Raw genomic sequence first — 15,064 nt, 5'->3', positions numbered from 1 at the left:
CTTCAACTCCTGTTTTCTTCCCAAACTTCCAGTAGAAGAAATACACTTCTTAATTCAGTTTTTATTTCACTGGCTGATCTTGTTCTCTGCTCTTTTACATGTCCTCCTTGTAATCTACAATGCTTCCCTCTAGGTTCTCTTCAAAGATTTGTGGATCATCATCACGTCTCTCTCGTCTTTTCTATCACCTTCTTTTCAAATTTTGCCTCAAGTTTGGCTTTTTTTTTTTTTCTTTTTTTTTTTCCAGCTTCATCTTTAGTACTTCACACTCCTCTTCTGTGAAGCATATAATTTATCATATACAAAAAGCCTCAATCAGATATCCACTCAAAAATAATAAGCTTCCAGCAGCTTTTCCATCCAGTTATCTTCAGTTTCCTCTCCTTTTTAGGTTTTTCTATCATGGCATTAACAGACAAGCTGTGTTTTCACTTTGCCTTAAATTCACAGCTTGAAGGAGGAAAAAAACCACTCTCCTTAAATTCACAGCTTTGAAGAGGAAAAAACACCCTGATCATAGAGATCTCTATTGTGTTTGATAGCTTGCATTACTTTTTTTCTTGAGCTTAGATAAGTTCTGCCATCTAATTGTCATTTGGCAGCTTCACTGTCCATCAGCACAGATGAAAGGCAGGGAGTTTATATATATACTATCAAATATAAAGCATGGGAAGAGCATCCACCACTCCTTTCACTTCCAAAAGTGAAACAAAACAGTCAAAAATAAATAAATAAATAAATAAAAGATACATTCTCTTTCTGGAAAAAAACAAAGTTTTGCATCTTCTTCATTCAGTCATTTCTTACAGAATCTCTGATATTCTTCTCTCTGTCCTCTGGTCTTCATCAACCATATCAAGTCCAGCAAATTTTTGCAGGGACATTTACAGTTTCTATATCTTACATTAAAACAACTATAAGTACTCTCCCTAATGAAGGGTATACCTTTAAATTCAATAATAGAATAATGGATTTATCATACATAGAAATCAATCAACCCACAGCAAATCATTGTAATTACAGGATAATTCCAGATCCCACTGTTTTGTACTTCATTTGACTTGATGTGGACAGAAAAAACTGAAGAGCAGCATATGGAGAGAGACTAAAAATTGCATATCATATCCCCATGCTATATCAGCATGAGCTAAACAAAACACATCAATAACAGTCAACAGTTGTAGCCTGGACCATCTGGACACATGGGCCCATAGTACCAAGAATGTATTAAAATATTTTCATCTCCCTATTCTCCCCAGGGAATGAAGGATAATATGCAGCAGCTCAGATTCTGCTGCAAGGTGAGATTCCTTTACCTACAGGCACAGCACGTCCATGATAGTTATTTAATTAAGGGATTCCCTAAGCAAGGGTGTGCAATGGCTAGGCAAAACACTTCTCCCTAAGTGGGTGTGCTAGAAAATAATAACAGAAAGGAAAACAGCCTCTACACATGTATTTCCTTGTTATGCTAAATAATGACTTGGAATTTTCTCATTAAATAAAACAATCCAATATTTCCACTTATCCAGTGCACCATCTCCTTCCCAAGTTGCAGCATCAAATCTTTATCAATGGAGTCCTCTAAAATTACTGTGATTTTCTTTTTATGCTACTGATTCCTAATTATGAAAAAAAAAAAAAAGAAATTCTCCCCCTGCTCTCCTAGTTTTGCACATCTGCCTTACTTCCAACCAAGTGCTAATAAGCAGTTCAACTGCTGGCAGCTTCTGCAGTCACTTCCAAACAACCTTGGGCATTTCCTGCTAAAAAAGTGTTGCCTAGAGTTGGAAAACAGAAGGCAGTTGGGACAGAGGAATGAGCTGAACTGGAAATTCTTCAGAAGTAGACGGAAGAAAGGTAAAATAACACTCAGAGTGAGCCTGAAAACTTTCATGTAGACACTACCTGCACCCTAGAATAGCAAGAAAAAGAAGAAGCTGTATTTGACCATCCCTATCCCATATTCCATTCATTCAGGAAAGGTTTAAATTTCTGATGGGCAGAAAGTATAACTTCGGAGGTACAATGAAAAAGAGGAAAACAAAAGTTGTAATTATTTCCATGCAGAAAGTGTGTGGTTATTTAAATCCACCCTTCTCACCATCCACCACTCCCAGACACAAACATATGTGCACTTCCCTGGCATTGTTTCATTATAATTCCTGGTTCCTAAAAGTTTCTACTACTATGCTTTATCACCTGAAGAACCTCATGTTTCTGGAAAATTACATTAAATGTCTGAGTCAGAAATGAGCTTGACATGTTAAATACACTCATGGAATTCCACTTCACTAATTATATAGCAGTGTGAAGATCCAACATTCACAGAATGCCACAGAGTACAAGGGATGACTTCCAACCCTCTACCAGTTGGCACAGCCCTCAGACATGTTTGGATACCTGTTACAGACACAGTAAGAGAAAGTGAGCCAACAGATGTTAGACGTTTTTCCCTGACTGATAATTTATTTGCTTTACCCTCTTAGACGCAAGTCACTGCAGAAGGCAACTTTCTGCAGTAAGATTATTCTGAAAATGACTGCAGAGTTGGAACTAATTCGTTTTTCCTCACTATAATACTTGACAAACTGAATCAGCTATGTTCATCCTAATGGGAAGCAAGTTCAATAATGTCCAGTATTGTTTTTTCCATACCCAAACTGTATATTCTTTCTCTAAATTTTACTTTTTAGTTGCCCTTTGAGATTTTGCCAGTGGAGATGGAGACAGAGCAGTATTGGGGGACCAAAATACAGTGCATATAAATAGTACCTATGACTGTAATCTTGTGGGTTCCTCTATATCCTGTAGTTCATACAGACAGTATGCCTGCCCACGTCTGAATAAAATAGGAAATGCTCCACGGTGTGCACCAAAACAAAATATTGCTCAAGCTTAGAATCATCTATTTAAACACTACTTAGTTCCTAAGTGGAAGTCCCTTCCAGAAGTCCCTTCATATTTATATGACAGCTAAGGAGTAGGGAAGAACTGTATTTGCATAGAAAAGCCACCAGCCACTATAAGAACCTCTGCCATTAGCTCCACAGCAAAGCTACACAAGTGCTCAGTCATGAATACTGGCAATTACATGAGGAAAGTGCGATTCAGGACATTTTCTCTTCTTCCCTTTCATTTGTTAAACCCTCACATAACATGCTAGTTATTCATCTTCAAAGCTTGCAATCAGCATTCTTTACGCTTTCGCTGTTCCTCTATAAACCACAGAAACTACAACTACAAAACAATCCTGCAATGGTTCTGATGAATACATTTCACCATAACATACGCTACAAGAGGCTCCTGTGAATAAACAGCCATTTTCATCTGTACAATACAGATGGAAAAATATCAAAAACATTCCTTAAAATAGAATAAGCATTACTTAATATCATAATTGGATCCTATATATATGTATATATATAAAAACTTACCTTGCCAACTGATCTGGGAAATGGTGATCTTTGATTTTCTGGAATTAATATTGGAGTCGCCAGAATAGCCCTTTTTTGTCTTGGAATTCCAAGGTTGCCTTCTATCTTAAAGATTTCCTACAAAAGGAAAAGACAAATTACCATGACTTTCAACATAACAGTCATTTGTTATTTCCACTCCCTATATTTTTAGGTAAAATTAATATGATCTAACAGGCTCTAGGCTTTATTTTGTGTTTTCCAGTGATTAGCGATAACATATCAAAATATTGAAAACTGTAGATTTATTTCACTTATGAAAGTAAGAGCAGACAATCCACATTCATTTTGAATTCCTATAGACTAGACTTAAACTCAGAGGACTGTTTAAATAATAAATTTTAAACAAGGTTTAGTTGACCTCAAATACTGGCATGGGACCTTCAGAAAACCCCACTTTAAATGTTTTACATATTTTTTCTATTATCACATTTGAAGTTGCATCTGCACTCAGTCACTTCTCAGTCCATGCTTTCCAGCAAACAGAACTCAGGTGAATTTTCCAAGATCATAACCAGATGCTGATGCCTCAGACCAAACGCTTGTAAGCTAAAAGTACACAACGTACAACAAAGCTCAAGCATAACTTAGAACATCATCTAATAGGTTTCTATCACACGGGGGAAACTTCATGCTACCATATCTGAAAGAAAAGAGACAGAAGTATTTTATACACAAAACTTCTTTTTCCCCACTCCATTTTCTGTGCTGTTTAGCTCCATAGGAGCTTCAGGCAATTCAGGACTTTATGTTCACTTTCTGGTGTACTGTAGCCCCTTGGAAGCCCTATCCAACACACCTCTGCCTTCCCTCCCCACCTTTTCTCTGATCCTCTCAGTGCTTTCTCTGTACATGAAGTGCAGTTTCCCAGAGGCTGCTCTCTCCTATTTCTTATCCTATAGTTTCTGTAGATCTCTTCTGCAGCAGCTGCCTAGGTCAGAACCAGCCTTCCCTCATTTCCCAGAGCCCTCACTTTGATACAGACCCCTTTCTAAAAGAAACATCACAACAACCTGCACTGTTTGGAGAACTGCAAAAAGGTTCAGATCACCACTGGTTGTTCAGGTGGTAGTGAGAATTCTGCGAACCAAATCACAGGTTGAATGAAATGTCTGATTTGGGGAAGGTAATTACATCATACCATGCAGTTCTCCCTGTTTCACAATTCAGTGAGTTTTCCAATCCGTTCTGGAATTCAAGTTGTTTTAATAACACCATTTTATCATCTAAGGACAGCTTCATCTCGATGCTATGTTCCTATAAGATGGCAAAAGCGAATGGGTTTCCTTGATGACACAATCCAAAGACCAGTCAGGAACTCATCAGGCTGCTCCTGCTGCCATCTTCATAGGAGCCTCCTACCTACACTCCCACACAGCGTGTCACAGCCAAACACTGCTTTACATCTATGAGCCTCAGCGTGACTTTGTAAATTTGGTGACAAACAGTAACAGCAAAAGCAAGTCTTCATCTGTCATCTCTAGCCATGATAAATTCAAAGAGCAGCAAGAACAGTTCTGCCACTTTTTATAACCTGTAGAGGCTCACCCTGATTTGGAATTCCCATCTCTCTCAAAGGCTTTGCCACTGCTCTTCAATCTTTTAGCCTAAGGCCACTTGCATCCATATTTTTGTCTTTCAATCCCTCTCCGAAAAGAGCTTTCCCTAATAAAAGCCTCATAAGAAAGTTCAAGATAAAGAACACATGATGTGTCAAATAAAAGGAGCTGAATTCTGTCCAGAGGCAAATGTGCAGAGAAGTAAGCTTTCAAAATCACTTACACTGTAAACACAGCAGACAGTTTGGTTGGCACGTATCTCTGACGTTGCTAAGAACAGTAAGAATAAATGACGTACTAGCAGTACACCTAGGAAGAAATATCAGCTCCTTAGATTAACAAGAGCAGTGCAGACAGCTCTGACTTGTGATGACTCCTATATTCATGGCTACCCTTCTGCTCAAGAAAGCATAAGGATGACCTCGCAGATGCATCATCACTGGAAAGGAGTATGGAATCATGTTACTTTTTATGCAAATTTGAGGAATATAAGGAATTTTCAGGCTGCTGAATACCCAGATCTCAAAAATGCTGGTAGTCACAGACCCATGAGAAACTAATTCACCAATTTCTCATGTGTCAGGCTACCCTACACATGTGCAGAAGATCCAAAACTGATTACACCCTCACTTTTTCTTCCAATGAGTCAACACTGCAGTCATTAATACAAAGAAGCCAAGTTCCAAGGAAAGCAGCAGGGTGAAAAAGCTTCAGGCATCCAAGTGCAGATTTCTGAGTAGGATTTGGGAACAAAATTATTTTTAAAATGCAATTAGATTTTCTAAATGGTAAAAAAAAAGAAAAAAAGAAAAAAAAAGAAAGCTTTTGGAGACTGGGCAAAGAAATGTAAGCACTTCTGCTGAGTACACTGCATGCTATTCATTCTTCAGATCACACTGATGGTATATTAAATACTTATTTCTTGATGAATTTTCTCTACTTTGTCATTTCCTGGTGCCTAACTGTTGCTGTCAGACACAGAATCATGGCTGATTAAATGAGTAACAAGAAGCATCACTATAGAACATGGGTAAACAAAGAAAGAAACAAGATTATTTTACCAACACGTTTAATAATTCAGAGCTGTTTGTGGTTATCATGAGAATTTCTTTGGGAAAAAATAAAACAACTTTGCTTACTGCCAAGCAGCTGGCAACCAATGGACTGAACCTCAATCAGCATATAAAGCAGAAAGCAATTAATTGAAATTACATGTGCACTTAGCACCTGATTCAAAAATCAAAGTGCCAAAAAGGTTCCCATTCGAGGATACCTATTTTGCTCTCATCGGCATTTTTACTGAATTTGCCTTAATTTTTTTGAATAAATTACATTAAAATATTATTGAATTATTGAAAATAAAAATTCTGTTTCTCTGGTGGCAAATTTTTTCAAGCAAAGAACATGGTGGGATTTTTCTCTGTTTTCACTACTTTAATTACTTTGTCAGACCCGTGATCACTCCGTTCCAGCTCCTTTTTTCCTGATTAGAATCCAACTGTCATTTCCTTATCCAATGTACTATTTCATAACTAGCTTTCTAGACCCTATTTCTCATTTCATTATACTTCCTTTCCAGTCATGGTTTCAGTACTTAAAACAGCAATAGTTCAGAACCAAAGTGCTGATTTCACTGGCAACAAAGCTTGATTTGCTATTTGCATTAAGCAAGCAACAAACATAGCTGAATCTTAGAAAAGTGACTTGGCCTAGTGAAAAAAGTCAGTTAAATTTCCTTGGTTCCCTTGTCTGGGGTTTTGTTGTTTTTTCTTCATGTTTTTGCCAGGGGTTCTTGTGGTCACTGCAAGTCTTGAACATTTGAATGGCCAAGTCGCTATCTGGTATTAGGTGCCATTACTCTCTTGACATGGCAATGAGGTGGCTGAATACTTACTAATTTGTCACAATAAGGGTTGGAAGCATCACTGGAGGGGCAATCTGTAACACGCTAACTACACCGACCACAAAAGTGGTTGAATTCTCCTATTTATTGCTTTTAGATACTAAGTTTGATGACCTAAAATGGAGGCAATCTCAAGTTCCACTACAAAAAATAAACAAACATAAATGGATTCTCATTGTAAGAAAAATTTTTGTGGTATTCAGTGGTACACCAATTTTTCCCCTAAATAAAATTGCTACATAAGATTGAACTAAAACTGACCGACCTAAAGGGAATCGTTTTTATATCATTTCCAGCAGGAATTTCACCCTAATCTCCATGTAGTGTCTCATGATTACTTTATATTTTATTTCCATCATCAGATGTTATTAATAGCAGTATAATGGTTAATGATTTCTAAATAATTCATAAATATTTATTTATTTTTTGAATAATACAAAAAAATGATAAGTGTACTAATAATTACTTACCAGTTAATTATTTACTTAAACAGTTTTTCTTTAACTCAGTAAATAAAACTGAGATCTGTAAAGGTCAATAGCAAATACAGAAACATCTGCTCAGAAATAGTTTGTCCTCAATGACTGTAAATGCCAGCCTAAAAAAAACCCAAACAAACTTCAAAAGAACAAATCCAGCCAAAATCTCCTAAGAATACTCAGTTTCTTCAGAGTATGTAAGCTTCCAGGCTCATGAATTACAGTCAGATAAGATATATGAGTAATGGAAACTGTTTGGGGAACTTGATTTGTGTTGGCATTTTTATTTATCTATTCTAGATGGACTACTCTGAAAGTAATACTGCCTGCTATACTATGTTGGCCCACAACATCAGAGGCAGATGTCAGTGGTATAGCAGTACAGGCTGAACCTTCCCACCAGTATTTCATTCCATTTTGTTACTCTGCAACAGATGGCAGCAGAGGGGCAGTCTGACAGAATGGCACCTAACATGGAAGTGTGGGTGAAGCAAAGGTGAGTCACTGAATTGATCCATGCAGAAAACACTAATCATTGACATTCAAGGATATTTGCTGCATGCTTATACAGATCAAACAGTGGACGTGAGCAAAGTGAGTGGTTCCTTTTACCAATGGCAACAACAACATGAAAGACAAAACACATTCCAGATGCTCACATATAGCTGTCACACCAGAAACTGAGGAGCACCTCAGTCAGCTCAACCACACAGATTAGTGGGTTATGACCAGGGAATTCTGTATGGAGCTGATTATTGGCTTCAGTGCATTAGAGATAATGGTGACAACATTGGAATAAAATGGAGTTTGCACCAGGTGGGTCCAACGAATGCTCACACAAGAACAAGAAGAACACCATATGCAAGTTTCTCAGGACCAATTAAGCCAACGTGAGGTTGAAGTTTCCTGAATCACATCATTACTGGTTATGAGACATGGTGTTCCCACTAAGAGATGGAAACAAAATGGCAGTCCAGGAAGTGGCAGCACGTTAATTCCCCATCAAAGAAAAAAATTAAGACGCAGCCCTCATCAGGTACAATGTGTGCACTGTCTTTTGAGATAGGAAAGGTATGATACTTCCAGATTTCCTAGCGCCTGGACAAAACATCAACTCTGACTGCTATACTGTGACATTAAGTTGAAGGCTCAAACTAGTCATAATATCTGTGAAATGGTGATCACCTTTGCTGGTGCAAATTTTTACAAGCACAGTATGCAGGCTCTTATTCACCACTGGCAAATAAGCTTAGCTAATGGTGGTAACTATTAGGAGGCAGTACTTTTGGAGCGACTGGCTTGTGTTAGATAAATAGGGAGGCAGATCCCTACATGGCCTAGTCAATGCACCCATTAACTTCATAGATGCTTGATTACCTCAGACTAGATCTTTGCTACTGCATTCAACAAGCTGCGCTACAGTATGTCTATAGGATAGAGGCTACTTGCTCTATAGGAGTCAAGAGAATTAAGAAAAGGTTGAATTATTGTTGGAAACATTTGACAATGCATAAGTCACAACTATTTTAATGCTAAAGTATTTTTGCAATGCATGTGACCAATAATGCAACCTACTGTGGAGACAAATCTGAACCTTAGCCTCATGAAATGATATATTCCATTATCAGCTTGAACCTCAGTGGTATCTTTTGTGGTGGAAGAGTCCTGTCTCTATTCAAGTGTAAGTTCTATTTATCTTCACACCTGCCTTATTCTGTGTTGGGAAAAACATTTTTTTATAGATGATAATGAAATGAATGCCATTAACTTTCCTTTCTGTCCACATTAACCATAAGAGTTACCTGTTCCAAGAATAAGACAGAACTGACGATCAATTGCTACATATTTAAAATTAACAATCCAAACTTGTCTTGTCATCATTTAGTGGGTGTTACTTGCATTTTGAGCCATATGCAACATCCTCCTTCAGGAAATTTCACACTTTTCTTACATGCTGCTCATTAAATATAATGAGATACCTCTTATACATAAGCAATCAAACAAGCTCTGACTGACTACATCTGTCAGAAACATTGCAAATATGGGCTTAACGGAAAAAGACAATGGCTGACCCTATGTCTCAGTCTTCACTGTGGCACACTAACAACACATCTCTTATTACCACTAAAAATACCCTTCTCCCCATTTGTACTGTGCTTACATGAGTTGCAAAGCAAACAAATCAGATGGCTCTTATGGCACGGACACAAAGCCTCAGATTCTTACATTCTTACTTTCAACATTCCTATCCAGTAAGCAGAGTGTTTTTCCATCTATGTTATAAGAACTCATGATGTAAGAACTTCTCCTTAGTTTCAGAAAGCTTCAAGAATGTTGAAGATACCCTTATTTCCAGAGTGAGAAAGAGAAAACATATCTAGATTCTAAGGCACGAAAAGTGAATCAGTGATGAACAGAAGCCTATATAAGGTCACAAAAGCTGTAGATCAGACTGATGTAAACAAAAATTTGGAACAGCATGAGCAGCTAAGAGCAAGTTGTTTCATGTTTCAGTACTGGAGAATAAGAACAATTCCTAATAAAGAAATTTTATTTCCTACAAAAAATAAGCAGAAATTGTTCTATCTGGGAAAAAAAAAAAAAAAAGGTTTCTATCTCTTGCTGCAGGGCAGTGAGCTATGAGTATGTGGAGGAAAACTAACATTTTATACCCATGTTCTGGATTGCTCAAATGCTCTGAAATTCATTGCATTATAACAGTGCTGCACAAAAGCAATTTTATCATACCCTAAAGCAATAATATCGTATGTTAAAATCATGTATACTGTTTAATAGATCTAGTCGCTGCAATCCTAGTCCCATACGCGTTGTTATGTCTGTTTCCTCATTACCTCCATTCCCTCAATAAAACAACCTGTAATCTAAATCAAAATTCATTGATTATTTACCTTATTATTCTCTAAACTGTGTGATCTTCCTATTCTTCCGGAACGCCTCCTGCAATCCCAAATTCCACCTACCCCACTTTCCTGCACTCCAGGTGGCAGCATAATTCTACTCATGCTGTTTTCCCATTGGGAAATGTTCATCCTTTCACATTCATTTTGAATTTGTTTTTCTTGAGCTTTGATCATACAACCCTACCCAAATGTGGTAAACTAAAATTTGTATTTTTTGTTTACCAGAATGCCTTTTAATTTCATGTATATCTTCTTAGGTCTTTTTTTTCAGCAGCCTCCTTATTGGCATTACACCTCTAAAATCTTTCTATTTCACCCATTTTAACCAGACAACCAGTCCCTCACAGAACGCACAGTCAGTATCAGAACTTCAGAAATCCTAATAGATTTAGGAATACTTCGTCCTTCAGCTCAGTCAAGGCAAGAAAAGTAACAGCAATTCCTTACCACGTCCTCTATTTTACCCCCTGACTTCCTCTTTAATAGTAGACATGATGTGCTACATGCAAAGTACTACAGCGAAGAATAGGCATGTATGCAATAGATCAGAGTTGGAGAAATCCCATATGCAATTTCACAAAACCTAGAAAAAATATCCAGAATGTAACCACTGAATTTATGTCCTACAGCCCTACTCTGTACATTTTGGCAAGATGAACTATGCATATGCAGTCAGTTGAGCACACCCAGATTAATTATAGTCTATGCACAGCACGGATTACCTACAGGAGATTCAGTCCAGTACCACAAAACAAATGTGCCAGTTACCTTACGCTGAAAAATAAGACACGTTTAATTAAGAATCGAAAAAGTCTGTTTCTTCTTGCAATAATCAAGGGCCATTTACCTGGGAGGGAGTTTGAGGACTTTTCTTTCCATTACTTCTGAATTTAAGCTGAAATGCCCACATCAATTTCTTCCTCCACTCCATTAGATCAGAGTTCTATTGAATACCAGCAAAAATAATACATTATATGAGACTGCAGTGCAGGAATGCATTATGTTGAGATCACGGATCTGCACAACAATTCTCAAAATAAAGCTAGATATATTCTATCAGTCTTTACTATGCATGCATGGAGCTCTACAGTGCTGGCAGTCTTTTTATGCTTTTCCCATACAGGAGCTGCCAAACTGACAAATGGAGTGGTAGTCTTTGATGAAGACAAAATGCCCACTTAGATCTGGGCTAAGGCAAAACTCCTCATTCACCAAACTAAATTTGAAATTTGGACAAAATGTTAGTACATTAATCCACTTCACAGCTTGGTCTAGCTACTCAGAACAAATCAATTAGCAGGCATTAACTGAGTGCAAAGTGCCAAAATGGTAGTGTATTAATCCACTTCACAATTTGGGTTGTATTTTCATTCTTCAGTACAAACGAATTAACAGACAGTAAGTGTCTGATACCAGAAGCTTAATTCTCTTCTGAGATACAAGTAAGAGACTCTGGTGTAGCATCTTTCAGACACTACCTCTTCACACCTCAGTGGTATTGGCACAGTATGGGGTGTCGACTGCAGTTGTTAAGAATAAAAGTACAAAACCCAAGCATCCCCTGTATTATTTGATTCTACCACAGTGGCCTAATTAAATTCATACGACAATGCCCATTAGTTTGAAGTCACTGATTAGCCTGGATAATCTCAAAGACCTACACAATAGAACTGAAGAAGACAGCATGAAGTTCTGAGTTAGATGAGAGGTATTTAAAATTTACATTCACAAAATAAGCTTGTTTTTAAAGGTATGACTACCATGACACTTAAAACAAGTCATTCAATAAAACTTTATTTTCAGGCTAGCATTCCACAGAACTTCTAAGACACATTAGCTAGAAATGGCAAGGTTGTCTTGTAATTGCCGTATCTGTTTGAGGTATGGGGAAATCAAAGATCAGCTTTTCTGCTGAACACTCCCACAGTAAAAGCATGCAAGATGCAAGAAGATGGCTCTGACATAGTCTTGAAGATTTCAGTGGATTCTCACTTTTCTCCTTAATCATATGCTGACAATTAAGTCTAATTCAGGAAATTCAAAGAGTGTCGCTCTCACAGTAAAACTAATTGGTGCACTGGAACAGACCGATGATTCATGAGCTCTAGCATCAAGTTGTTAACAATATTCATTGCTATGCACTTCAGGAAAAAGATCCTAAAATTGCAGGAGTTCCAGTTTAAAGTTTGAAACTCTTTTTCCTGAATTATAACTACTGGAAGTAACATCAAGTACAGCTTTACAATACATGAGATATAACATTACACTATCAATGTCACATGTTCAAATTCATATGCTTGGATCTAGGCATTCTGCACTAACAACCTGCAGCCATAGTAGCACAGAAATATTTATATTCCCTCCTTCATATCTGTTGACTTTTACATGTTTCCATGGGATAAGAACAGTCACTACACATACAAACACTAAGGAAACAGGTTTTATTCAAGTTCTCTGGCCAAGGGAAGACAGATCCAACCTTCCTTCCAGCCTGTGTGCCATCTGCTCAATATCTTCACTGATGCTGCTACTGCCTCACTTTTGTAGCACTGGGCACGGGTTTCTGGTTGGTGGGACACAGCATGCAAGAACATCAAAAAGAATAAATACTTCCAAAGCGCTAACACTTTGCGTGTTGGAAGCATAAGAGCATTCCATAGACCCTTACTGACTACTCCAGAGTGACTGAACAGGGACAAATACTACAGCAGTTAAAATACTGAGAAGAAATAAAGAAGATATTCTGTGTTGTTCTGATAAGTGCTTGCAGGGACTTTCAAGTAGATCACGTTACTTTAGACCTTGCACCAAAACCCCATTGTGTGCATCAGATCATGCACAGCACGCTGTGTTTTATAAAACACAGAGTTTCCAAGGAATGTACAGTTAGTAAATCTTCTCTGTTATTCAGATTCCTTTGCACCATTCCCTTTAGTACATGAACACAGCATCAGAGCAAAAATCAAACTAACAGCTTAGTTTGGCCCTGATTGCTGCCACCTGAACATTTGAAAGTGAAGAACAGTACTAATCTGTGAAGTTAAAAACAGCTTTATTTTGCCAAGTTTACCTAATGAAGGTTAATAAATAACAGCATTCGTAATTTGATTCATTTTTGGCCCGGTTTAAGTCTACAAACCATGCGCTAACAGACCCTGAAATCTGTGAATAAATACATTATCTGCCATGATACGCAAGTTTCTCAGATGAGTAATTTTTCATCCTCAGACTGCTCAGTCAGTTGCTTAGAAACATTTATTTGTATTAGATACACGGGTCACGTGGTTTTGTTTTTCTTTTCAGATTGGATGGATTCTGTGAAGAAGCAACAGAGCATGAAATGCAAATTTCATGTTATAAAATTCAAAAGTTGCTTTTGGCAAGGATTTGATTTATTACATTCACAGCACAAGATGAAAACAAAAAGGTTATCTCAGTGATCGAAAAGACTTGACAGGACAAATAATGTCTGTGCCACTTGGAAAACTAGTGACATCTTGTATAAAAGAAAAAATAAAAGCACTAAAAAGAAGTGCAAGAATCAGTGGGGAGCACAACGTAGGGTTCTGTTGGCTGAAGAGATAATAAAGACTAGGTTGGAAGTTTGCAAGAGTCTTGCTCTGGAATGAACCATAAGATGGGCAATATTTCCTTTACTCATTATCTACATAGGCATTTCAATTTTATCCTCCATTGATTAGTATATTCTACAGGTTAGTATTTTCTCTGCTAGATTAAAGCCTAACTAGTTTGGTCAGGGAGAATGATGGAGATTGAAGGCGACTGTTATTTGCTCTTTCCATGGTTTTGAACAAAGAAAGAAAAACAAGTACTCTCATTCACATCGCTCATATTCTCACACAATAATATCGAAAGAAATCACTTTAGTATTTCACTGTAGATTGCATAAATACGTATCAGAACCTTTTTTCCCCCTGCTGATGCATGAGAAACCTTGAAATCTGCACCTTTTTGTTTAACTTTGTAAAGCAATTGCATTTGCCTACATGTTTGTGCACTGATAGCAGTGATTCCTCTTTTCTATTGGAACAAGTGATTTACAGAAGCATAATTTGTTCAAAACTAAATATAGAGTTTTGCAAGCAGAGGCTGCTTCTCTCCATTGGAGAGAACCAAATATGGCAAAACTATGTTACTGAATGCGCTTGAACTGACCCAAGCTATTCCTACTAACTTATACAGCATATATTCTAAATGCAGCCAAAGTTGCGAGGACCAAACACAACAAACCCTGTAGGAGAAAAGATTGTTAGAACAGCGGAGAGAAACTTAGAAAACAACAGTAATTCTTTCATTAATATTTCAGTAAACATTTAAAGCCAGGCCGAAAGAATCAAGGGGTAATAAATCTGTTTGCAAAGAAAAAACATCTGAGTTTTTGCCAGACTTCGTAATGCCACATCAGACTATAAAGTTGCCCTGATACTCAGCAACACTTGTGATAGCCAGCATCTCACCTCACTGCCAATGGGCAAAGCCAGGCAAACATTCTGGTAGTCTCCATTGAGCCAGCAGCTGTGCTATTCGCTAATGCCAATGAGGCCAAGAGACAACAAGTGTGCCCAACAGCTGCCGTCTGACATCAGTACAGAATATTTGTGCCACATATGATTTAAATCAGGCTTAGTTTTGGGTGGACTGTGACTAACCCATGATTAAGTTCAAATCCTTCTGCTAGCAGAAACAGCACTGAGTGAATGTGAAA

The 15,064-nt window shown here is 37.6% G+C and overlaps 1 protein-coding gene across 2 annotated transcripts in view; it reads right to left on the bottom strand.

Moving 5' to 3' along the window:
* Window positions 1–15,064, bottom strand: part of CDH13 (cadherin 13) — a 389,565-nt gene that overhangs the window by 214,839 nt on the left and 159,662 nt on the right. For both annotated transcript variants that reach the window (XM_015874147.3, XM_015874146.3), the window contains exon 4: window positions 3,438–3,554. In XM_015874147.3, coding sequence (XP_015729633.1) covers window positions 3,438–3,554 — 117 coding nt within the window. The remainder of the gene's footprint in view (window positions 1–3,437; window positions 3,555–15,064) is intronic.

The sequence above is a fragment of the Coturnix japonica genome, chromosome 6 (genome assembly GCF_054131305.1).
Source record: "Coturnix japonica strain WE chromosome 6, WE-NBRP24, whole genome shotgun sequence".
NCBI lineage: Eukaryota > Metazoa > Chordata > Aves > Galliformes > Phasianidae > Coturnix > Coturnix japonica.
This window is presented reverse-complemented; position numbering and strand designations above follow the sequence as displayed.